At 37.2% G+C, this 27621-nt stretch overlaps 1 protein-coding gene and 1 long non-coding RNA gene across 2 annotated transcripts; both read right to left on the bottom strand.

The window, feature by feature from the left end:
• Positions 1–647: 647 nt before the first annotated feature.
• LOC149535999 (uncharacterized) lies at positions 648–1010 on the bottom strand. The gene is made up of 2 exons (XR_016356950.1): positions 860–1010; positions 648–763 (listed from the first exon to the last, which is right to left on the bottom strand). It is a non-coding gene; the product is annotated as an uncharacterized LOC149535999 (long non-coding RNA).
• Positions 924–3147, bottom strand: LOC149536000 (uncharacterized). The gene is made up of 5 exons (XM_089804350.1): positions 2443–3147; positions 1998–2296; positions 1458–1855; positions 1158–1359; positions 924–1047 (listed from the first exon to the last, which is right to left on the bottom strand). Exons 1-4 carry the CDS (start codon positions 2859–2861, stop codon positions 1231–1233), a joined length of 1245 nt encoding a protein of 414 aa, XP_089660476.1. The 5' UTR covers positions 2862–3147; the 3' UTR covers positions 924–1047; positions 1158–1230.
• Between the last annotated feature and the right edge of the window lie 24474 nt (positions 3148–27621).

Consider the following 27621-nt stretch of genomic DNA (forward strand, 5'->3'; position numbering starts at 1 on the left):
CAAAGTTTAGATATATATAAATGCATAATGCGTACAAAATTGCATTCTCATGCAGAATGCTCATGGTAGGAAGCAAAATAGTAAATTACTAAATACTAGAAGTAAATACTAAAAGTCTAAATACATCAATACAATGTGACCATGCCAATCACATCTTCCTCTTTCCACTTGCACTAGCAGGAAAGCGAGGGGGTCTAGTCCTAGAAGAAGTGCCCTGCACTGGGATAGGGCGTGAGCTGCGTGACTGTGAACTCTGTGGCTGTGCCCCCTCGCTCGACGTCCCTACTGACTGGCTCGGCGTCCTAGAAGAGGATGCATCTCCTCTTAATGGTAATGTCTGATCCTCGCCTGAATCATCATCATCCTCGTCCTCATCCTCAATGTCATCCATAGTGAACTGAAAATCAGTGTCAACCTCCCCCTCCATGGCCTGCCTCTCCAAATCAGCGATCTCATCTGGTGTAAAAAATGGACTTGGCTCCTGTGTTGTCCAATCAGAATAAGGATCTATCTCATCTAGATCAAGCGGACCAGGTAGTTCTAAGAGCTGTGACTTTTTTATGCGCAACTTAAGATTATAGTGCACATAAACAAGGTCATTAAGCCGTTTTTGAGTCATTCTGTTTCTTTTCTTTGTATGGATGGACTCAAATAAGCTCCAATTGCAACTCACAATGGGATGAGCTACAAGGTTGGGATAGGACTCTGAGAGCAAATTCCCTTAAATTGGGGGCATTGCCACCCCAACTTGCCCACCAAGCATCTGCAAAACAAAATTTAAAAAGTTATAAAGCAATAAAAAACAAAATCAGAAGCACAACTTATCAATTAGCAAAAGTTTTAAAGTTTGACGCTTTACCTGGTGCTTGAGTAGATCTTGCTCTCTTTGCTAGCATAGAAGAGAACAAAGGACCCCTTGATTCCACATAGATTTGTTGTTCGGTCACAATAAGGTCTCTCTCCTCTTCACTTGATATCATTCTCTCAATGCATTTAGAGAGACCTTCCATGACCTCTCCATTAGGATCTGAGTAGGAATCATCAGCCCTAAAACAAATAGAAAATGATATCAAGTCTTACTACACAACCTTAAAAAGTAAAGTAAAATAAAGACTTATTAAAATCCCAACTTCAAGGACAATCAATTATCATAGTACCTGAATTTGGGATTGAGGAAGTAGCCTGCAGCATGAATAGGTTGGTGGAGCATATTGTTCCACCTCCTATCAATTATTTCCCAAATGGGGTCAAATCTGAGACTGTCCCCGTGATAGTAACTTCTAACAGCCTCTTTCGCCCTATCCATGGCCTCATAAAGACCTCCCATTGGGGATTGCTGCCCATCACATGTGCGCAAGACTAGAACCAGGGGCAGAGACAATGTAAATTAGTTAATAACATAGTAAGTTATGAATTGAAAATGAAACTTGAATAAACTAAAAATATAATGAAGTTACCTCCACAATCTCCTTAGCCTTTGCAAAAAAGCTATCATCAAAGACTATTCGTGTCACAGCTTCTCCTTCGGGCTTCTTTGAGTAAGGTGAAGCAACCCAATAAGAACACACAAACATTTGCTTCAAAGCCAATATGTGGTCAAGAATACTTTGCAACGTCAAGAAGACCGTTGCAAACCTTGTCATAGCAGGTCTCATCAAATATTTGCCTCTAGTGGCTTTTCTCATCAAACTGAGAACCCATGGGTGATTATAGATATATTTTGTGACTCGCCTAGCATCTTCCACAACTAGACTCACCCAATAAAGTTTTCCTATGTCCTCCAAAAGAAGGTCAAGGACATGTGCTGCACAAGGTGACCAAAAAAGTGTGGGATGCCTCTCTTGGAGGATTCTACCTAAAAGATTAGCAAAAAATCAATAATCAGTAACAAACTTTCCATATTTAGTATTTACAAATTACATCAAATCTAAATTGAATAATACCATAGCATTACATTCATGATTCATATTGATTCAAATATAAAAAATTAAATCTACCTGCTGCCACATATGTTGCTGCATTATCTGTGATTATTTGCACCACATTCTCTATTCCCACCTCCATGACAATATTCTCCAACATTAAAGCCAATGTGGCTACATTTTTCACTTTGTTGGAGGCATCGACAGATTTCCAAAACACCACATCATCTTTACAAGCAATCAAGAAGTTAATAATGGTTCTACTTCTTCCATCTGTCCACCCATCAGATAAAATGGTGCAGCCATACTTCTTCCACTCTTTCTTTTGGTCTTCTATCAACAATCTTGCCCTACCAACCAATTTTTCAAGCAACCTACAAAATTTTAAGTGTAATATTAAATAAAGTGTAAGTGTTAGTAAAAAATTAGGAAATAAGTTATAACAATTAAGATTTAAAATATAACAATGAACTAAAGTGAATCTCAATTATTTACAATTACTAAATAGTAAAATACTAACCTTCCACTCATATCCTTGCGATTAGGCGACTTGTACCCTTTGCCTGATATTGTCATTGCATTCACCATATTGACCCAATAGGGACTATCAGCGGCATTCATTGAGATATTGTTGAAAAACCAAAAATCAGCTACTGCAATATCAGTTTGCTCATGCACCTCCTTAAACCATGCAGTGCCCTCTAATGATCGTTGTGCTCCAGGTGTGTTCCTGGGCACAAAATAACCACCTATCCCTGATGGCGATCTGGATGGTGATGATGAAGAAGTAGGAGATGTAGAAGAAGTGGAACCGGTAAAAGAGAAATTTTGTTTGCGGATCCGTGGGCCACGAAGAGATCCTGGTATGTTCTCAAGTGCTTCTTCTTCCTCTTGCATATCAAAAGGAGCTCCTTCAGATTCAGCTATGGCTGCCCTCATAGCTATTTTTGCCCTCTCCCTATTCAATTTTTTCTCTTCAGCAGCTGCAAGTAGGGCATGGATGAATTTTTTTCTTCATCAGTTACCTTGAGACAAGGATTTGAGTCATGTTTCTTTATGCCTGCAAGGTGGTATTTGAGGCGGTTTATGCCTCCAGAAATAATTCTCTCACAGGGAATGCATATCACCTTCCCAATATCATTTAGATTTGGAGCTTCATAGGCATACCGCCATGCCTTATCTCTTGCATTTTTAGGCCGAGTGCCTATATATCCAGATGGGCATGTGTTTGTGGCCACTCTTCTTGTGGGTTTGTCATTTTTTTAATGGTTGACCGCTGCCCTACACATAAATATATAGAGAAATGAATAAACAAAGTTAGAACTTAGAAGCTAGCGTTTCAAATGATTCAAACTTCAAACTTGAACCATATCCTTAGCAAACAACAAACTTCAACCATATCCTTAGAAGTTAGGGTTTCAAATGATTCAAAATGATTTTAAATGATTTGAAAACATTTATAAAAAACAACAAAAACAAAAGAACATTTGTTATAAAACTATAAAAAGTTTTCAAACTATGATAAGATGAACATACCTGGAAAGAAATTTGTCTTCTAAAATCGGTTAGAATCCTCTACAATCCACTCAAATCCGCCTTGAATCACTTGCAATCAGCCAAGAATGCCTCCAAACCTTCTTCTCTTCACTCCTCAAGGTTCTAAACAATGCAAATACAAGAAAGAATGAGAAAAAACACACTCACTACCGCTTAAATCCGTCACAGGCCGCGTTCACCAGTAAATCGCGAGTTTTTAGGAAAAACTCGCCAAGTTTTTGCCGACTACTCGCCGATTACTCGGCGAGTTTTTACCAGATTGCCGAGTTTTTAAATCGGCAAGTTTTAAAAACTTGCCGAGTACTCGACGAGTTTTCCATCTATGGATGTACATATGCATTCGTAGAATAATAAGATATCTGGAAAACCGTCGAGTCATATGAATAAGACGGTTTTCTATGTTGTGCTAAAAGCATAAGGGATGAGCCATGTTAGTGATCAGCTTTCATGAAGGATGGTGAGAAAAAATGTTGACCACACAAAGTATAGAGAACATCTCCACGGGAAAACTATAAAGTTTCTACATTATAGACATCATTATTGTATAGATCAATTAGTCAATATCTACAGTTTAAATCACATAATCGATAAGGAGATATCAAACATGAAGGCATGCCCAAAACATCAAGTATGCATTATCACTAATCAGATACATAGGTCAACTAAGGCAAGAATTTGAACAACATCGAAGCAAAAATGAAATTAGCATATGAAAGTAGTCTTCATGTTTATCAATTGCTGATCCAAACAAGGCTCTGGTCAACAGAACAAATAATTATCATGACAGTTAAAATGACTAGATTTTGGATCAAATTCTATTATATAATGCAAGCACCAATATCAAGGAAATCGATGACAAGCAATGAACATATTATAGATGTATAAATGCAATATACAGATTGTCTTGCAAACAATGACATCAACATCATTGTTAATACAACTGCTATGATTGACCAAATTAGAGAAAGAAGATTGATTCAACATCAACAATAACAAGATATCCCATTTATTGTATTATTAATAGTTCAACATCCAAACCAATACAGTCAGCAACAGAATTATAGGAATTTTCCATAATATCAATTTAGGAAGCAAACTGATCAATGTTTGAGAGATTATCAATATGATTGACCAATAAAGGATTAATAATTGATTGTTAAAGAAAAATACAAATCAATGACATTATGAGGAAACATAAAGATAATTCATCATCAACGATTATGAACATCAAAGGAGTGTCTGATTATTGTTATCTCATCTATTAAGATAATTCATCATCAACGATTATGAACATCAAAGGAGTGTGTGACTATTGTTATCGCATCTGTTCTGCACTAATGCATTGAACTTAGTAGAATGAGATGATTGGATGTTTAGTTAACAGTAAGAAACCATAAACAAATGTCCTAATGAGAAGCCTGATAATCATACGAAGACTACACGAAGTGTAAAGGCATGAAGGAGGTGATTAATATAGAAATTGTGTTATTAATAATAGTTATAAATGGTGGAAAATATGAATGGCATTTCTAATACAATCAGTAATTGCAATTGGGGAATCTCAAGATGCCTTTGCTCTATAGCATGTGAGATATATATGATAATCCAAGCACTTTTCAAGAATGTCTTGTTTAAGAAATTGTCATAAATTTTTGGATGCCATTTCAGCCAGCAAATAACACAGGTTATGGGAATGAGGTGCATTTCTAATTCTATGTTTGTTGTTCATTCTGATTTGGCTTGTACGTCTATTGTTTATTTATTTACAAAAATATCAAATAAGAATTTGACTCTATCACATATATGGAGGAAGTCACTAGTCCTCTAATAGATGGGCATTTCTTTCCACCTAAATCAGCACATCCTTCTCAGTTTCTGTTTTTCATATGTTGTATTTCTAGCTAGAATAATCCACTCACTTTAATTAGCAATATATCATATAACACCCAGTTTCTTGATAAACTTGTATAGGATTTTGTTTCCTTTTACCCTATAGCATGTATGAAATAAACCCTCAAAATTTGAACATTATTGGGGATAAGATTAGGATTATTGTTTGGTTGGATATAGCTTGCTTATTTTTTTACTAAAATTATTGAATTGTGTTAAGATCCAAAAAAAAAAAGCATTTTGTAGGTTAGTGACAAACTTTGGGCCTTCTATTGTTTTGATCATGTTTTGCATTCAAGACCCACACTATCATGTTATTTCTCTTTCGGTGATTAACATAAAAGATTGTACTCATAGGCCAATCTACCCTAAAGTGTACAAGGTTAACACAATCTTAAGCATGATCCATTTACTATATTAAGATTGATAACAAGCAATACACATCTATCCTAGCGTGTTTATGGTGTGGGAGCACCCATTCTAGGCACCATAGGATAGTTAATACTAAGGATGAAGATGTAATAAGGATCTTGAAATCCATTGGTCTATGTAACAGCCCAAATTGTAAGGCCTTTTTGCCTCTAGGTTTAAGTATAAACCTGAGGTTAAACTTGGTCAAAGGGCATATTTTTGTGTTTTTCATAGGTCCATATGATTATAGTATAGAAATAGGTATTTGGGATCCTTGTCATATTGGAAGGAAGAAAAATGGATTGAAAAATGTAAAAATTGTCAATATTGTCAATGTTGCATAAAGCATCATTCACAACTTTTAAGCAAACTTGACAACTACCTTCCCAAGCGCATTTTGAATTCAAATAGTGGTTATAACTGTTGGGAAAGGTATAAATAACCCTCTGAAGGTTGAAGGAAGATGAAGTGAAGAATTGTGTGAAGTTTGAAGCAATTGAGAGCAATAAAGCATTAAGTTCTTGTGCAATTTCTCTGTTTTGGGACTTGTACAGATCTTTACGGATTGGGACATTGAATTAATGTGCATATCTAAGTAGTGTTTTGACGTAACTTTCCATTGCACTTATTTTATCTCTTGAAGTGGTATAATAAGGAAGATTTTGTTTTTGTCCCGAGTGGTCTCAAACCCTCTAAACCATAAGGGTTTCACAAAGAAATAACCCTACCTTGACTTGCCATAGAGGGATTTCAACGACCATTGGTGAAAAGCAAGGAGGGTAAGGGTCCTTTCAGATTTCAAAGGCTTGGTATTAACTGATAAGGTTTACTATTTTTAATGCTCAGCCTAGACCCAACATCTTAATGTGCTCGGGTAGCAACTAGGAGGAAAAGGTGAAACAATGGAAGGAAATGACTTTGGGGATCCAATCTAATGATGGAAGTGGTGTTGTTAGCATGAAGGAGAATGCCTGAAGTGTTGGTTTGGCCAGAACATCCATGTAAATGGTAGTTGCTTCACAGAATTGATTAGACAATATGTCATGCATATTGCAAGGTAATTGGTAAATACTTGCTTATTAATAACAAAGACCGAAAGGTCAATTTATACAAAAGGAAGAGACGATGTTTCCTTAGGAAACGATCGTAAAGAATAGAAACATTCTATTCTAGAGAAAGCAAAAAATGAAAGCAAACTAAAGCTAAAGATATTTACAAGATAACCATTAACTAATAATAGACATCTTATCTATTATTGTAATACCCTCCCAAACTAAAGCTAAAGATATTTACAAGATAACCATTAACTAATAATAGACATCTTATCTATTATTGTAATACCCTCCCTTAATGGTTAATCTATCTAACACACCAAGCTGTCCTCTGAATTTGACAAACTTATCGGGACCAAGAGGCTTGGTGAGAATGTCTGCAGTCTGATCTGTGGTAGGAACATACTGCAGATCTAGAGTCCCGTCTTCAACCAGCTGTCGTATGTAATGACAATGAACATCCACATGCTTGGTTCGTTCATGGAAGACTGGATTTTGTGCTAACTTGATAACGCCTTCGTTATCAACAAACAGAGTAATCAGTCCTGCTGGTGACATCTGCATATCCCCAAGCATCCGACGAAGCCAGACAGCTTCACATCCTGCCTTAACAGTCCCTCTGTATTCAGCCTCTGTAGAAGAGAGAGAAACTGCCTGCCGCTTCTTGCTGGTCCATGTGACTGCACCGGATCCCAAACTAAACACATATCCAGATGTTGACTTTTTATCATCAACAGAGCCTGCCCAATCTGAATCTGTGAACCCACTGAGTTTAGGATTAGAACTCCAAGAATACAGAAGTCCATAATCAGAAGTGCCCTTCACATAACGAAGCACACGCTTTGTTGCCATCCAATGTTCAGCCTTAGGAGCTGTCATAAAGCGTGAAATATAGCTGACTGCGAAGCTGATATCAGGCCTAGTAGCAGATAGGTAGATGAGGCTGCCTACTAGTTGCCTATACGTAGTATCATCAACAGAAGGAGAATCAGACTTGGTTGATAACTTGAGACCTTTCTCCATAGGTGTAGATACAGGTTTGCAATCCTACATTCGAAATTTGTCTAACAAGGCCCTAGCATATTTGGACTGAGAGATGAATATACCAGAAGACTGTTGTCAAACTTCAACACCTAAGCAATAATGCATGAGCCCAAGGTCAGTCATATCAAAAGACTAGCATAAGTGTTGTTTGATTCCCTAAATCAAAGATGCCGAACTGCCAGTGATGATCAGATCATCCACATAGATAACCAAAAGGATGATGTCACTGTCAGTAGTCTTGATGTACAGATTTGAGTCTGAAGAACTCCTCTTGAAGCCTTGATCACTGAGGTATGTATCAATCTTGATGTACCATGCCCGAGGGGCCTGCTTCAAACCATAGAGAGCTTTTACCAATCTGAGAACCTGATGGTCTTTACCAACAACCTTGAAACCAGGAGGCTGCGTCATGTAGACCTCTTCATGGAGATCACCATTCAGGAAAGCACTCTTTACGTCCATCTGATGGACCTTCCAGCCAAACTGTGCTGCCATGGCTAGGACTAATCTGATGGTGCTCATCTTTGCAGTAGGAGCAAAGGTCTCCTCATAATCAATGCCCTGACGCTGAGAAAAGCCCTTTGCCACTAAACGAGCTTTGTACTTATCCAAAGTACCATCTGATTTGTATTTGATTTTGTAGACCCATTTGCAGCTAATGGGTTTCTTCCCTGGGGGAAGATCAGAAAGGACCCAAGTGTTGTTCTTCAGCAGGCTCTGGTGTTCAGATTGCATGGCCTGTTCCCACTCTGGAATTCCTTTAGCCTCGGAATATGTTTGAGGTTCAAACACACTGTGAATGTTGGCCATAAGAGCAAAGTTAACAGAATCTATAGTTTTGCTCTTTTTTCGAGTAGTTCTCCCATCAATGAGCTCATCATCATGAAGATCAGCAAGTGTCTTAGCCCACCACTTAGGCCGGAGAGGAGAATGACCAACAGTAGTACTAGGAGATGCTTGATCAGCAGGATCCTGATCAGAAGAATCTGGATCAAACTCAAGTGAAGCATCTTCAAAACGAGGTGATCCTGCAGGAGAAGCCGGAGGTGGCTGTACAGGTATCACTGGCAGGACTGGAGCTGTAGGAGCTACTGGAGCCCTCCCATCAGGTGGACCTAATGGAAGCCGAACTCCCAAATCATGAACCTGCATAGGCTGGACTGCTGGATCAGGAACAGGAGAAACAGGCATGAATGGTCCTCGCTGCTCATCAAAGACTACATCGCGGCTGTATATGAGACGAGATGTCTCAACATCAATAAGGCGGTAGGCTTTGTGAAGACTGCTATATCCAGCAAGCATTAGTTTCTGACTCTTGGCATCCAACTTGGTGCGTGAAGCATCAGGGATCCAAACAAAAGCAAGAGAGCCAAAAACCTTCAGGTGACTGATTCTGGGCTTGCGACCTGACCAAGCCTCTTCCGGAGTTTTACCTTTGACCGCCACTGTGGATGACCAGTTCAACAGATAAACTGCAGTGTTAACTGCTTCTGCCCAAAAACGCTTCGGAACATGTCTCTGTTCGAGCATGGAACGAGCCATCTCAGTGATTGTCCTGTTCCGACGTTCAACTACACTGTTCTGTTGTGGCGTATGGGGTGTGGTGAACTGGCGTTGGATGCCATGTGTATCCAAGAACCTGGAGAAAACATTAGAACAAAATTCCCCCCCATTGTCTGATCTAAGAGTAATAATAGATTTCCCAGACTCTTTTTCAACTAAGGGTTTAAACTTCTGAAATACAATAAATGCATCGGATTTCTTTTTAAGGAAATACACCCACATTTTTCTACTGAAATCATCTACAAACAACAGAAAATACTTGTACCCAAGAACAGAAGGAGTGGCCATAGGGCCGCAAATATCAGCATGAACAAGCTGAAGTACTTGAGAAGCTCGCCAAGAATCGCCACTGGGGAAAGGTGTGCGATGTTGCTTCCCAACCTGACATGCATCACAAACTCCAAGGTGTTGGGTTTGAATCTCTGGCAAACCAAGAACAAGCTCATCCCGAGCAAGTTGTGAGAGATAATGCACATTTAAGTGCCCATATCGCTGATGCCAAAGTGTGCTGATGGAAGATCGCCGAGCAGCCATAGCTAAGTCCTGAGAATCACCAGAATCAGTAAGTCTGAAAAGACCATGATCCTCAAGACCAACTGCAACAGTAGACTTAGTCGCCCGATCAGTGATGGTGCACTGATGTGAACTGAAGGTGACTGCCAAGTGTGGAGAATGTCGCAGCAACTGACTGACCAAGAGTAGATTTAGTTCCATCCCTGGAACGTAGTACACGTCAAGGAATATGAGCTTCCTCCCAACAGACTGAATTTGAATGTTGCCTTTACCAACAACCGTGTACTCTTCTCCACCACCAAAGATAACAGAATCTGAATAAGGCTGGTAGTCAATAAACCAATCTCTGCGGTGAGTGAAATGTCGAGAGGCACCTGAATCAATGTACCAGGCAGATGATTGTACATGATCTGCGGGTCTTTTAGCCATGAAGGCGTAAAAGGCGGATTTCGCCTGCTCAGTGTGCTCTGCACTGTTCGCTTTGAGTTGCGAACCTGAATGCTTAGACTGGGCAGCTAAGCGTTTCTGACATGCAACCTTCATGTGACCATACTTGTGGCAATAGTTGCATTGAATGTTCTTCTTTTTGGTACCATCGGATGCTGGAGCAGAAGACTTCTGCTGAGATGGTTGCTGAAACTTGCCCTTATCCTTCTGAAAGGATTTCGCAGCAAAGGCTTGCTCAGTGGAGGTGGAACTGGAGCTGCTACCGAACTGTTGTTTCCACCAATCTTGCTGAAGTAGCAGGGTGCAGAGATCAGTGAACTTTAGATCAACACCAGTAGATGTAATGTTGAGAGTCTCGATAAAATGCTCATAGGAATTTGGTAAACTTCGAAGAATGATTACCACAATATCATCTTCCTCCATCTTGCGACCGATGGCAAGTAACTGATCACGGATTTCCTTAATCCGATTCAGGTGTGCCTGGAGCGAGGTGCGCTCATCCATGACAATAGAAAACAGAGTGTTTTTCAAAAAGAAGGCTCTGCTCTTGTCGGAAGTCTCATGAAGACCTTTTAGATGTGTCCAGATTTCGGCCGCTGTCTTGCCGGATGGAATCTGAGAAAGCTGGTCATCAGCTACGGAGAGTTTGAGAAGCATTACTGCCTCTCGATTGTTCAGATCCCATGTATCTTGATCAGGACCCGGAGAAGTCGGACGCTGCTTAACACCCAGAACAAGTTGATCGGTGTTTCGATATTCGAAGATTGCGATGATGCGCTACTTCCAGGTTCCATAATTGCGACCATTGAATTTGGAATTATGCTCGAGCAAAATATTTGTCAGAGATGCCTGGCACGTTTTTCAATGAAAAACTGTCAAAATCTGTGAAGGCATGTTCTTCGAGGCAAAAATACGGAAGACCCAGAAGAATCAAAGAATGACCCAAAAGAGAGCTCGAAAAACCCAGAAGGAATCTGCTGTCATTTTCTGAATCCGCTGGCTCGAAAATCGAGGCACAAAAATCGAGGCACCCAAAAAAACGGACGACAACCCAATTGAGCTCTCGAAAAACCCACCAAGAATTTGCAAACAAAAAAAATTTTCGACCCCAAAAATTAGGGTTTCGAAAAAAACGGCCCTAGCTGAAAAAAGCTTGAAAAAACTTAAGATTTCTTGATGAAAAATGGTCGAATCTGCTTCCCAGAGCACGATGACAGACTGAGACGACTAAGAGCATGAAGATTTGATACAGAAACATGCAGATTTTCACCCCAAAAATGCGAGTCTTCAAAAAATGGCCACGATTTCCACGCGATTTGCAGACCCGTAATTCGGGAATTTCTCCAAGCAGAAAAACCCTAGGTGGGTTTTGGAGAAATTAGCTGAAATAATTTTGGAAAAATTTAAACAAATAATTTCAAGAAGAAATTATAATTTTTTCCGAAAAAATTTAAGTATTTAGCTCTGATACCATATTACAAGGTAATTGGTAAATACTTGCTTATTAATAACAGAGACCGAAAGGTCAATTTATACAAAAGGAAGAGACGATGTTTCCTTAGGAAACGATCGTAAAGAATAGAAACATTCTATTCCAGAGAAAGCAAAAAACGAAAGCAAACTAAAGCTAAAGATATTTACAAGATAACCATTAACTAATAATAGACGTCTTATCTATTATTGTAATAATGCAATAGTATATCATATGTTGTGTTTCTAACTGAACAAGCAATGATTAGCATCAGTCAAAGATAGTGATGATCATCATTATGGAGAAGACAAAGTTTTGCATATTCTCAGCTTGTTGAGGCCAACTCTAAAATCATTGATATCTACAATTATAACAGAGATTTCAATATCGAAGCAAAGAACTTCTGCAATTAGAGAATGATGATAATGATCAAAATAGAAAGAACTAAAGTTTAGAATAAAATTCAATGATCATAGCATATAACCAAGAACAGAAAGCAATTCATATATCAGGAAATAGAAGCAACTTGATACAATGTGGCTGAGCAATCCATGAATAAGGAAAAGTAATTAATAACAAAGTGTGATTTCCAGAGAGGATAAGAACTTGTTGATAATGCAAATGTTTCATTAGGACAAATAGACTACTGATAAATGAGCAATTATATATAAGCCAAGATCTCCCATTTTCCTGAAGGTATGACTTATTCCTTGACGCCTCCTTTGAATAATGAAGAGCGATGTCCTTTGAAAATAGGATCCCTTGGTAAGGGTATAATTTGGGATATGTGAGAGGGGGGGATATCGGAGGGTAACCAGTGACATCGAGTAGGACTGGAATCAGCGAACAAGACACTAATCAAAATCAGAAGTATGTAAACAGAAGATACATATTTAGAAGCAGACTCTCAGCAATCTTATTCAGACTTGTTATGATCAGCATACAGTAATTTGAATGATAGCTTTGTGGTATTATGATGACCTATGAATTACTATCAATAAGTTGTCTTTATACTTATGAGTGGATATGAATCAATAAGTTGTTTGTGAACTTTCATCATTATAGAAGAAGGGTATCTGGGGACGAGGAACTATGATGATCCACATCTAAGTACAGACCTCAGGTGGATGTCCATGCTGCCAAGGCCAAGACGGCCAAGGTTCCATTCTTGGGCCTAGATAGGTCAATCAAGGAACTACAATTACAACCTCCTTTGTAATTCAATAATGATGGTTACTAAATCTTAGGAGATGAAGCATGGGAAGGGAAAGTGAGTACAAGCACCCCACTAGGTAGGGATCCCAAGTGGATGACTACGTTGGCTAGCACCCGGACCAAGAAGGGAAAAGTTCCACTTTTGGGCATAGTGTGAGATGACTCTGGGAAAACCAATCACACTTCTTCTCTAATATGTTTGCAATGATCTTGTAGATACTTTATAGATGTTGTGTGTTGTGGACTAACCCAAATAATGGTCATATGTGTGTCTGTTGCTTATGATTGTAGTACTCAATCCAAGATTGTACTATTTGAAAAGATATTTAATTTGTTACGTTTTAACCCTAATCCCTATTTATTGCCATTATGGTTATAGGGAAAATTTGGGGATAAGCTAGGTAGGGGACATTACAGCAATCAATCATGGAAATGTGAGAGAATAAACACGAGGGAGAAATTGATATAATGTCCTCTTCTAATTACACCACCTCCTAGTGGATGGTTAGCAATCTACCACATTAGGTCAAGAATGGAAAGGGGTATCCTTCCCTTAGGTTAAGATGGGAAGGATACTCCAGGCACCTTATTCTAGTTTTTCCTCCAACATCAAAAACGGATGATTGTTGGAATGGATTTAGAGTCTCCATCATAAGAGGCCAAATGACTGGATGTTCATTCCATGCTCTTGGGATTGACTAGAAAGGAGAAATACATGATAACTAGGCAACAACACCAAGTCCCCCTTCAAGTACACCAACCCTTAGTTGGGGTCAAGAGGCTAAATGAATGGTTGTTTTTTTCTCACGCACTTGATTAAAAAGGACAAGCCCTGGGAAACTTATGTGATTCTCCAAGGGATTGCATTGTGTGGATTGCTTGTTAGGTAAAGCTTTTAACTAAATCTCTCATGCTCCCGATTCATAAGAGGATGAATAAGGAAACATGGAAAGGGGGTTCAAATACAAGCACTACACTATAGAGAACATCCCTGTTTAGATGTTCAATTTTACCATCACATGACGTTGAGAGGGATGCTATATTGACTTTTGGGCCTAGTTGTTATAGTTTCATACTTAGCATGATCAATAGCATACTTACCACACTCTATGGAAGCTCTAATGCACTTCTTTGGATGTGTAAGTCATGAGAAAAGAAAGATGGTATTACCCATTAATGCTTCAACTACCAAACTGATCAAGGAGGGGTAATTGAGCCTGCTTGTGGGTAACTTTCAAGAGGTGTGACTGTATTATCCTCATTCTTAAACCTTTAATTTTAAACAATTAAGTACTTTTGAGATAAGGAGTGACAATCCTAGAACTATAGCCAATAGAAGTGAGAAAGAGTACACATATTGTCATCTGTCGTCCTTAGGCCACGCCTATTCTATTTTTCTATTAGCTCTTATGTTCCCCCAAGAGCTAGTTACTCACCACGAGGGGCACACTAGTGTGCCATTTTTTGTTAGTTTGGACCTGTGATGCGGGAGCATCTTGGGTAGATGAGCAATCTTCCATCAACCAAAATTATTTTTATGTTTTCAGTATCATTTGTTATTTATGAAGTAGTCATTTCTACATATGGTTTCAGGTTGTGCGCAGTTGGAATCTTGTTGAGGACCTATTTTGGATCCTTACCCTAAGAGCACATAAGTTAATGTGTCTTGTGCTTTGAGTTTTGTGTTGATTACTCTGGCCTCTGTTTCCAGTGATTTCATCTAGCATAGCAAGTTATTTCTTTTGGCACAATTTTTTGTGATGACATGGCGTCTTGCATAGGTAAGAGCTAACTCCTTGCTCAGGTGAAGACCTATGCTTAATAGTGTGTGAACAATTGATGCACATTGCTTGGGTTATGTCATATACCCATTTTAAGATAGAATTTTTAAAATAATTAGATAATACAATGTTGTTAAAGAAATAATGATAATAAAGTCATATTAAAACTAATACTAAAATATAAAAATAGGAAATTATTATTATTTAATCAATATTTTCAATTAAATAATATTTCATATGATATTTAGTATGATATTTTAAATAAATAAAAAATACTAAAATTCTAATGAGTAAGTAAAGAAATAAAATTAAATACAACAGACAATATTGTACGAAGCATGTTAACTTTCTAAACTTTCTAAATAGAATTTAATAACAAATAATAATAAACACAAATAAGTAAGTAAATAATATAACATAGAATATTATAAATTAACTAAATCTAATGAAAAGTCAAGAGATGTTTTAACAAATAGACATGACTCCTTTAAATTAAGATATAAAAGGGAGGAGAGTTTATTATGGAGAGGAGCGAAAAAGAAAAGGAGAAGAGAGGAGTTCAAAAAGGAAAAATGGAATAGGAAAGTAATATGAAGAAAATAAGGAAGTGACTTTTTGAAAAGGTACCAATGATATTGAAAGGATGTGAACCTTCAAAAGGGTCATAATTATGAATAATTGTGACTCTTCAAATATATTGTGATTATAAAGTTTTGTGACTTTTCAAAGGATTTGTATTATGAAAGGTTGTGACTTTTCAAAGGATTTGTATCATGAAAGGTTCTGACTTTTCAAAGGATTTGTATTATGAAAAGTTGTAACTCTTGGAAAAGAAGAATGCAAGAAAGATATGTTTATGGATTATATTTGTTTAATTATGTTTATGAATTTATTTATATTAATGAATCATACTTGTGGATAATATTGTGTTAGTTCATGTGGTTAACACTATGGAAATTAATGAGACTCGAAGCATGGAGCATGTGAGATAGTAAGATCTCCATTGTCCACCATGGACGAGAATCAATGTGCAAGAATATTTTGATGATGTCAACATATGCATATGTGATTAGCCTTGGACAGAGGATGCCCGTCCAAGAAGAACCTTAAGGGGTGCACTCCCATGAAAACGGCGAGGTAGCTATGAGCTAGCAAGCCATATCTAGAGAGGTTTTTAAGATTGGGGTTAAATTAGACAGTAGAAAAATATAGTTAGTTTTGTTATTGTTCTGATTCTAACCATTATTTTGTAGGTATTAATTGTCCCAAACTAACCCTAATATTGGGGACATTACAAGTTATGGTTTACTCCTCCAAGGCATGAGCTATATGTTAACTAGTGCCTAACAGGTCGACTTGTGGTCTTGTTGGCCGTATAATTTAGAGAAATATCACAAAAAGAAGGAAGCAATGTTTGGAGATAGGGAGATATTACAATAGATATAAGGTTAAGAAGATGAGCTTTTAGCTCTTTGATTGTAATTTCTTTGTAATGGTCGTAACCCGAAAGACCTCACAGCCGAGCAAGTTCAAAGTTCTGAAAGAATATTTTATCATACCAATTGTCTAATCAATCAATAAGTCTCTTCATTCTTGCTGCTCAATATGTGTTTGCTTCTGTGTGTACTCTTGGCAAGTTGTTAGGTGATTGGATCCTATCCTTTTCCCTACTAGCCTTGCATCATGTGGTACCAAAGCCAACTTTGTTTCCTTGTGAAGATTGGGATAATGGAGAACCTTAATTGGATTAGTTGTAGGGTGGCTGATCTAGAATCTGACCTATAACTTGCAGAAGGTTACGATCTTGCAAGAACTATTGCCAAGATGGTTTGAGTTGTTGAGACAATCCAAAGAGGTGTACATTTTGAGGATATTAGTGATGCTGAAGAAGTGGCCTTAAATCCAAATCTTGAACCTGAAGTGGAACAAGATGAGGAGAGGCTTCTCAGAGTTTTGTCTAGGGCAAACTCCAAACATGTTGAAGTTTCTTTCTATGATGGGAGACTTGAGACTAATGCAGTGTTGGTTTGGATCTCTGAAATGGACAAGTTCTTTGAGTATGAAAGTACCCCTACCAATAAGAAGGTAACGATAGCAATCACCCAATTTAAGTCATGCTTCACTTTGGTGGGATCATTTTCCCAGTGAAAGGAAAAAAGGAAGAAAAGAAAAGATCAAGAAATGGGAAAAGATGATTGATGAAATGAAGAAGAAGTTCCTACCAGTAGATTACCAGGTTAGAAGAATGCAAAATCTGAAACAAAAGGATATGACTGTGAAAGAATATTCTGAAGAATTCTACAAATTGGATATCAGATATGGACATTTGGATGATAAAGTTGAGAAAGTGGCTAGATACTTGAATGGTTTGAGGACATCAATTCAAGACAAGATTAGTTATGTTAAGTTGGATAGTGTGGAAGAAGCATATCGGTATTGCCCCGAAGGATGAGGACAATTTGGCAAAGAAACATGATTAAAGACAAAGAGGAAGAGGTGGCAGCTGTCAAAAAGGAAGAGGAAGAAACTATGGAGAAAGTAGTAGATCTAGCAGTGCAATGCAAGATAACGGTAAGATAGAATGGAAAGAGGAGCCTACACGTAAAAGAGGTAATTATTCTAGAGGTAGCTATACTAGTTACTCTAGGAATAATAGTGGTAAGAGAGAAGAAAGATCTTGGTTTAAGGGCACTTGTTTTAAGTGTGGATAGGAAGGACATAGAGCCTTTGAATGTACCAATTCAGGCAAAAATATTAGAGGTAGTAGCAGAAACACTTTGTTTTGTGAAGGAGTTGTTCAATCACCTAATGAGCTTGAGCATGGTGAAAATTTACTGTTGAGAAGAATTCTATGGAATGAGGAAACTAATGAAGAACCTATTTTGAGAAAGAGTTTATTCAAGACTAGACGTAAGGTTGTCGAAAAGTGTTGCAAAGTCAACATTAACAGTGGAAGTTCAAACAATTTTACATTTGAAGAACTAGTTAACAAATTGCAGTTGCAGAGATTTGGGCACCCTAAACCTTATCATGTTGAGTGGATCCAAAAGGCGTATAAGTTACTAGTAAGTAAACATTTCCTTCGTAAATTCAAGATTGGAAATTATTCTGATGAAGTCTTGTGTGATATTATGCCTATGGATTGTTTCCATATTCTGTTCAACAAACCTTGGTAGTATGATAGACAAGCTTTGCATAATGGTAGATTGAATCAATATACTATATGGGTTGATGGGAAAAAACAAATATTGTTGCCTTTGGTAGAAAAATCTGATAAGAATCATTGTACCACAGTAAGAGTATGTTTGGTTGAAGAAAACAAATTTGTCAAGAATGTGAAGGAGCGAAATGTTTGTTTTGCCTTGATTACTAGAAAGACTGGAAAACAATATGAACTTGAGCATGCACTTGAGATTGAATCTTTGTTGACTAAATTTCGAAATATTATTTCTAATAATATACCTGATGGTTTGCCTCCTATTAGATGTATTAGTCATTGTATGGATTTCATTCATGCAACTAGTTTACCTAATCGAGCATCACATAGGCTAACACCTGCTGAAAATAAAGAATTGAATAGGCAAGTGCAAGAATTGCTTGATAAGGGTTTGATTAGAGAAAGTTTGAGTCCTTGTGTTGTACCTGTTGTATTGGCACCTAAGGAGAATGGAGAATATTCACCAATTCTAGACCTATAAACAAGATAATAGTAAAGTATAGATTCTTATTGCCTAGGATGGATGACATAAAGGATTGTTTGAGTGAAGCAAACTATTTCACCAAGATTTATTTGAAAAGTGGATATCATGATATCAAAACCAGAGAAGGGGATAAATGAAAAATTGCTTTCAAGACTAATGAAGGTTTGTATGAGTAGTTGGTCATGCCTTTTGGTTTAAATAATGCACCTAGTACTTTCATGAGGCTAATGAATGAGGTTTTGAAGGAATTCTTGGGTAAGTTTGTGATCGTATATCTTGATGACATTTTGATATTCATAGGTCTAAGGAAGAACACCTTGAACATATCAAACAACTGTTATAGAGATTGAAGGAAGAAAAATTGCTAATTAGTTTGAAGAAATTTTCATTTATGAAGGAAGAGAATGTGTACCTTGGTTTTTTAATTTCTACTGATGATTTGAAGATGGATCTTGAAAAGCTTAAAGTTATTCTTGATTGGCCTAAGAATGTTGGAAAAGTCAGATCATTTCATGGATTGGCAAGTTTCTATAGGAAGTTCATCAAAAATTTCAGTTCAATATGTAATGCAATGACAAAAACTACGAGGAGAGATAAAAAGGATTTCAAGTGGACACATGGAGCACATAAGAGTTTTGAAACATTAACACCAAACGTACCAAAATTACCTACACTTGCTTTGCCTAATTTCACTAAGGTTTTTCAAGTTGATTGTGATGCTAAAGGAAGTGTCAATGGAGCTATTTTAAATCAAGAAGGAAGACCTATAGCTTTTTGTAGTGCGAAGTTGAATGATGCTAAGAGGAGACATTCAGTTTATGATCAGGAATTTTATGCTATTGTTCAAGCTTTGAAGAAGTGGACATTATTTGATGCCTAAAGATTGTGTGTTGTACACTGAACATAAAGTTTTGCAGTATTTGGGAAGTCAGGACAAGTTGAATCAGAGACACATGAAGTGGGTAGAGTATTTACAAATAAAATCCTTTGTCTTGAAACGTAAGAGTGGACAATCTAACAAAGTTGTTGATTGTTTGAGAAAAAGAAGAAGTTTGCTAATAGAAATGAGAGTTGAGGTACTTGGTTTTGATGATTTGTAACATTTGCATGAAACTAATCCTAGTTTTGCAAAACCTTAGAAAGCTCGTAGAACCAAATGATGAGTAAACAAGATAAGCGGAATGATTATTTCATTCAGGGAGGCATGTTGTTTAAGGGAATCCAATTGTGCATAGCTAGAGGATCTATGAGAGATAACATCATGAAGGAGAAACATCGTGGTGGACTTGCTGGGCATTTTGGAATTGAGAAAATAGTAATGATGATCTTTGACAAATATTAATGGCCTCAAATATATAACGATGTGCTGAAAATGGTTAAGAGTTGCAGAATTTGTCAAACAGCAAAAGGAACTAGTCAGAATTTGGGTCTATATTCACCATTGCCTATACCAAATAAACCTTGGGAAGATATTAGTATGGACTTTGTTGGCTTACCTAGAGCTCAAAGAGGTAATGCTTCTATTCTGGTGATGATTGAAAATTTTTCTAAAATGGCTCATTTCATACCTTGTAAGAAGACATCTGATATAGTACATGTAGCTAAGTTATTCTTTAAAGAAGTGGTGAGATTGCATGGGTTACCTAAGGCTATTGTTTCAGATAAAGATAATAGGTTTACTGGTTATTTTTGGAGGACACTTTGGAAGAAAATGGATACTAAGCTAAACTTTAGTTCTACATTTCGTCTACGGAAAGATGGACAAAATGAAGTTGTAAATACGCATTTGGGTGATTTGCTGAGATGTTTGATTGGAGATAAGGTTACTAATTGGGATTTGATTTTGGCACAAATAGAGTTTGCATACAAAAAATTTGTGAATAGAAGTACTAAGAAAACACCTTTTGAAATAGTACATGGAGTGCATCATAAAGGAACTATTGACTTGAGGGACTTGAGTACTAAGATAAAGAGGAGTGCTAAAGCTGAGAAATTTGCAAATTTCATGAAGACTCTACATGAGACAGTAAAGAAGATTCTAAAAACAAGTAATCAAGAGTATAAACAGAGGGCAGACAAAGGAAGAAAACATAAATCTTTTGATATTGGTGATGAGGTTATGGTTCACTTGAAGAAGAATAGATTCCCAATTGGTACCTATTGTAAGTTGGAAATGAAGAAGTTTTGTCCTTATAAGATTTTGAGCAAGTTTGACAGTGGAAATGCTTTTGAAATTGAATTATCAGAAGATATGGATATTTCACCAATATTTAATATTGCAAATATCTTTCAGTATTTTGAATCAGACAAAGAATTAAAAGATAACCTAGATTATCCCAAGAGGAAGATTGACAACATTAACAAGGTTTTGGATAGCAAAGTAAGTAAAAGCACTAAAGGAAAAGACTACATGGAGTACCTTATTTAGTTGAAAGATAAACCATTTTTACAGAGTTCATGGGTAATCCAAGCTAAGTTGGATCTTTATGATTCAGGTCAGAGTATCGGGGTTTCTTAATGTGGATATTGGTTCTTTACTTACCCCAGGTGTATGATGCAAGAGCATCTTGGGTCAATGAACAACCTTGCATCAACCAAAAATATTGCTTTGTTTTTAGTACTAGTCGATGTTCGTGAAGCAACCGTTACTACTTGTGGCTTCAAGTTGTGCACAGTTGGAATCTTTTTGAGAACCTATTTTTGACCGTTACCCTACAAGCGCATATGTTAATGTGCCATGTGCTTTGAGATCTGTGTTGATTTCTCTAGTCTCTATTTCTTGTGATTTTAACCAGCATCGCAAGTTATTTCTTTCAGCATGGTTTCCTATGATGGCATGGCGTCTTGCATACCTAGGAGTCAACTCCTTGCTCGCGTGAACAATTGATGCCGATTACTTGGGTTATGGTTTACTCCTCCAAGGCAAGACCTATATTGCAACTAATGCTTGGCTGACTTGTGGTCTTGTTGGCTATAAAAGAACTTGGATTTGCTTTAGAGAAATATCAAAAAAAGAAGGAAGCAATGCTTGGAGATAGGAAAATAGTAGAATAGATGGAAGATGTGAAAGACAAGCTTCTAGCTATCTAATTGCAATTTCTTTGTAATGGCTACAACCCAAAAGGCCTCACAGTCGGGCATGTTGAATGCTTTGAAAGTATATTTTATCATACCAATTGTTTAATCAATCAATAAATCTCTTGGTTCTTGTTGCTCAATATGTGTTTGCTTTCATGTGTACTCTTCGCAAATTGTTAGGTGATTGGATCCTATCCTTTTCCATACCAGCGTTGCATCAACCTGTCCTTATGATTTGAATTTGGGCGACCTCGTTTGGGAATCCCTCTTTTGGGACTCCCACCTTTGAAACTTAGCATTTATCATCATATATTTAAGTAAAATATTTGGTTGTTCATTATTGTCATTCATAACATATTGTTTCTTGTGTCTACTATTACCTATATAACTCGGAAGGCCTCATAGTCAGGCATGTTGAATGTTCTGTAAGTATATTTTATCATACCAGTTGTCTAATCAATTAATAAATATCTTGGTTCTTGTTGCTCAATATGTGTTTTCTTCCATGTGTACTCTTTGCGAGCTGTTAGGTGATTGGATCATGTCCTTTTCCCTACCAGCCTTGCGTCAACCTGTCCTTATGATTTGAATTTGGGCGACCAACTTTTGGGAATCCTGCTTTTGGGACTCCCAACATTGAAACTTCACACTTACCATCATATATTTAAGTAAAACATTTGGTTGTTCATTGTTGTCATTCATAACATATGGTTTCTTGTGTCTATTATTATGATTGACTAATTAATCATTGGAGAGCAAAATTGAAGGTGAGAGATCCTTCTTAATTTATTCATTTCTCCAATAAGGTGAAGTCATGTCCTAACCATATTGGACTAGTCAAAATTTATCATCTTTTGCAAATCAATATTGGAGATCAATATCATTGGCATCAAATAATTGCAACTACATCCTAGTGCACTTTATTTCAAATCTATTCATGCGTTGATTTACATATCAAAAATGTTGACTCCATATCAGAGTAAAACACATCAAACAACGGCAATAACTACTAGAACTACACTCTAGAGCACTATACCCCATTTGAGTTATGTTTTAGAGTGGCAATCAATAAATTCATATCATATTTGGACTAGCGCATTCACAAGGCATCATATTGGTCAAAGACAACGTCAATTTGAGCCCACTTTGCTATTTTGTGGATCATTCTAGAAAAAAAAAACCAATATACATATGATTGTTAAAGGCCATCCATCCTCAAAAATAGTTACTGACTTCATATATTAACCCATTGTGGGAAGGCAATATTGAATTCATACTATACTCAATAGACATAATCTCAGATGCATATCATCTACTACAATCTTCTTATATCACCCCATTGTTCGATACACAAGATTCACATTATTGCCAAAAAAATTCACAAACTCCTTAAAAATCACACACAAATCATACTACTATGATAACATTAAATCCAACGGCAACAATACATGTGCACCTAATTGTGATTTGACAATCCAAATCTTGCAATTGGTAATATGCTCGCAGGATCTCATTATCACTGCAAAGGATACTACAGCTTGGCACCACATGGTCAATTACATAGGTTGACTAGATTAGCAGCTCAATCATCTCAACGACATTAGAATTAAATCAACACTCCACTTACACACTACAATGTATCCGCACCATCCAATGCAGATTTTAATTATTGGAAGACCAATCATATTGTAATTTACATTCTACTAAGAAAAACAATCTCTAAATTTGGCTCTCATTTGTTGACAATTTTTAATTTTTTCTATTTTAGTACTAGAGATACATTTCAAATATAGAAAATTTATAGCTAGCAGATGTGCATATGCATCTGTAGAAGAATAAAATATTTGGAAAATGGTGAAGTCATATGGATAAGATAGGTCTCTATGTTTTGTTAAAATGCTTAAGGGATGAGCCAAGTTGATGATTAGCTCTCATGAAAGATGGTCATCTTGGGTCAATGAGCAATCTTGCATCAACCAAAAATATTTCTTTGTTTTTAGTACTAGTCGATGTTCACGAAGCAGCCGTTACGACTTGTGGTTTCAGGTTGTGCAGAGTTGGAATCTTGTTGAGGACCTATTTTGAATCCTTACCCTATGAGCACATATGTTAATGTGCCATGTACTTTGAGTTCTGCATTGATTTCTTTGGCCTCTATTTCTTGTGATTTTAACTAGCATGACAAGTTATTTCTTTCAGCACAGTTTCTTAATATGGCATGGTGTCTTGCGTACCTAGGAGTCGACTCCATTCTCATGTGAAGACCTATTCTTAATAGCACATGAACAATTGATGCCCATTGCTTGGGTTATGGTTTACTCCTCCAAGGCAAGACCTATATTGTAACTAATTCTTGACAAGTCGACTTGTGGTCTTGCTGGCTATAAACGAACTTGGATTAGCGTTAGAGAAATATCAGAAAAAGAAGGAAGCAATGCTTGAAGATAGGAAAATAGTACAATAGATGGAAGATGTAAAAGACGAGCTTCTAGCTCTCTAATTGTAATTTCTTTGTAATGGCTACAACCCACGTGAACAATTGATGCTCATTGCTTGGGTTATGGTTTACTCCTCCAAGGAAAGACCTATATTGTAACTAATGCTTGACAAGCCGACTTGTGGTCTTTCTGGCCAAGTTGATGATCAGCTCTCATGAAGGATGGTGAGAAAAAAATGTTGAACACACAAAGTATAGAGAACATCTCCATGGAAAACCTATAAAGTTGCTAAACTATAGACATCATTATTTCATAGATCAATTAGTCAATATTTACAGAGAAAATCACATAACCAATAAGAAGATTTCAAACATGAAAGTATGTCTAGAGTATCAAGTATGCATAATCAACTAAGATACTGACTCGTCCCCAAACTAGGTGGATTCAAAGGCGAACACATGCAAATTCCAAATGCGTCTGCATTCCCTATGGATTCTAGTTGGAAGCCATCCACAGGCTTCTAGATGCGTCTAGATGCTAGAAACCAGATGCATCCGAAGGCCTGTGGATGGCTTCCAGCCATTTCTAGATGCATCCGGAGGCCTACGAATGACTTCCTTCCAAAATCCATAGGGAATTCAAACACATCCAAAGGAACCCATGGGCCTAGCGCCCAAAAAACTAATAAAAAACGTCCAAACTTATGTTGTTTTTATTTGCATGTGCTCTAATTCATATTTTTAGGTCTTTCTTTTTGCAAGGAAACCCTAAAACAACCTTAAAGGTGAATGTTGAAGCATTCACAACTCATTTTGGAACATTGTTTGCAGTTACAGCCTACTTCTCATTTAGTCCCCAATTTGCATTGCGAAGGCAAGTTCAGCATTTTCAAAGAGGATCAATCGAGGGCGAGAGATAGCTTCCTCAAAGGAGTTTCAAGCATTCAAGATAAGTGATCAATCCCATCATTGAGTATTTTGATGAATTTTTTTTTAGTTTGTGATGATTTTTTTCAAGTTCTTGAAGAAATTTTTCCAAAAAAAAAATCATTTTTTTAAAAATATATAAAGCAAATTTAGGTTTTCTATTTTAGTAGTTTTTTTCCCACTTTTTTGCACTTGTATGCATGTTCATAGTTGTTAGGGCCTAATTAAAAATAAATTATTTTCTTATAGAATAGGTTGCAAAAAACATGGCCATTATGGATGCCTATGGTAGTTCTAGTCAAAGTTTAGTGGGGGGCCAAGGACGACAAGGGACAAATAATTTTAAAGCTGATAAAGATCAACAAGGATATCATAGGTTTCAAGAGGTGGTTCCTACTATTGGAAGTGCAATTATTGTCAAAGTAACAAAGGAAAACCTTTCAATAGCTCATATTCCTGGGTGAAGCTTCATTTTATGGGCCCTAATGGCAAAGAATTTGGAATGTACAAAGGCAAAAATGGTACCGGGATTACTAGTGTAGAAGTAATTTCATTTAAATGATTTAAAGAAGCAAGTTTGGGTATCTATTTTAGTAAAAAAAAATTCACTTTTTTGCACTTGTATGCATGATGTTCATAGTTGTTAGGACCTAATTAAAATTTATTTATTTTCTTATATAATAGAATGCAAAAGGCAAGAATGGATACCAGTGGTAGTGCTAATCAAAGTTTAGTGGGGCAAGGAGGGTAAGGGACTGATAATTTCAAAACTAATATAGGATCTCCTTTGTGGAGACATATAACAAGGATATCACAGGTTTTAGGTGGTGGCTCCTACTATTGGAAGTGCAATTATTGTCAAAATAACAAAGGAAAACCTTTCAATAGCTCATATTCTCAAGTGAAGTTTCATTTTATGGGCCCTGCAGGCAAAGGATTTGGAATGTGCAAAGGTAAAAATGGTTCTGGGATGACTAGTGCAGAAATAGTTTTATTTGTAAGAGAACAAGAAATTGTTGATGCATTGGTCAAAAGATCAAAATAAAGCTACTATCAAGCTCCATCCTCAAAGAGCTAGCTGCATGCATCCACTGAACCAATTACATCCTTCCAATGCCCATTCTTGCAAGTACCTATACCAAAAGAGGATGAGGAAGAAGTGGGAATTTCAACCCGCAAAAGAGGCCCATTTCACGATGCATTTAAAATGGAGGCAAGAAACTATGTTGATCAAGTTATTGCATGTTGCCTCTATGAAAATGGGCTTCTTTTCAACTTAGTGAGATCACCATATTCGAAGGAAATGGTGGCAGCAATCAAAGAATCAGCAACTGATTACACAAGCCTGGGGTATGAAAAGATGTGTACAACTCTATTGCAACAAGAGAAGACACATATAGAGAAAGACCTTCAACCAATCAAAAAAATTTGGAATACTTTGGGTCTAACAATTGTGTCAGATGGTTGGAAGGATAAAAGATAAGATAAGATAATGATATTAATGTCTAAGAAGAGACCGACAAGGATCTAAGGGACTGGAAGATACAACAAGGGATAAAACTGACACAACAGGAGCACCAAACAGTATCTGAAGAACAGCAAAAAAGAAAGCAAAGGAAGGGAACAACAACCAATAAGAAAAGGACTAACTATCCTTTCTCAATACAAGGAAATCCAGCACTGAAGGATAAGGCCCAGAGGGATCCTATGTTCGGGGCCATCTCTAAGTAACCCTAGATAAAAGGTGTCCCTATCTGGTGAAACCATGACAAGCTCTAACAGATCTGTTGTGCCTGGAGACAGGTGTGTCCAGCAACTGCTTCATGACCCTAGAGGAGGAAATGAGTGGTAAGAAGGTGGTGATGAGCTGATCCAAGGCCTGACTATGAGCAAACATGCACTAAAGAGTGAGATCATGAAGCTAAGAAGTCTCATGAAGGTACAACGCTAAACACTACTAGTCAAAATAGCCGAAAAAGGCCGAAAGGGATCTACAGTCTCTAAATAAGTAATGAAACCTGCCTCTGATCTCATAATAAATGGGGCATTTAAAGATGAAATGGATCTCAGTCTTAGCCTCAGACAAAGTACAAAGGTGGCAGATTCGATCATCCCTAGTCAACTAGTGATCCATCAGGTAGCGAAGCCGGTGGGAACTGACTCTGAAAGACCCCAGAGAAATGCAAATGGTGTGACACCAGCACCGACTCAAGCAAAAGGGACGAACAATAGTCCTGTCACGGATCTCTAAAAAGTGCTCAGAGTAGAAGGCCATCCACGGTCACAAGCCTCCAAAATGGTTAATCCAACTCAAAGTGTTGTATAGTCTATAAATGTCAAGTCCGACATGCCCATTCAACTCCTACTACAAGAAACCGACCACTTATTAATGTGATTACAGTGTCCCCCAAAGGGGCAATGTTTTTTAAGATTGTTAATTGTGAGGGAGAAGTGAAGGATTCCAAATTCATTAATAGAATTCTCATCGAGGCCATTAAGATGGTGGGTAGTGAGAATGTGGTATAGGTGGTTGCAAACAACACCAAAAATTGCAGGGGTGCATGCACTTTGGTTGAGAGTAGGTATGACCATATTTTTTGGACCCCAAACAC

Source organism: Cupressus sempervirens, chromosome 10 (assembly GCF_028749045.1).
Source record: "Cupressus sempervirens isolate cs-2001-9-10 chromosome 10, ASM2874904v1, whole genome shotgun sequence".
Lineage (NCBI taxonomy): Eukaryota > Viridiplantae > Streptophyta > Pinopsida > Cupressales > Cupressaceae > Cupressus > Cupressus sempervirens.

Bases quoted from the DNA above. Each gene is read 5' to 3' on its own strand.
- LOC149536000 (XM_089804350.1), bottom strand. From the start codon at position 2,861: ATGAGGGCAGCCATAGCTGAATCTGAAGGAGCTCCTTTTGATATGCAA. The intron at 2,297-2,442 runs GTTAGTATTTTA...AAAATTTTGTAG, and splicing joins CGCAAGGATATGAGTGGAAG to GTTGCTTGAAAAATTGGTTG. The intron at 1,856-1,997 runs GTAGATTTAATT...CTAATCTTTTAG, and splicing joins AGCAACATATGTGGCAGCAG to GTAGAATCCTCCAAGAGAGG.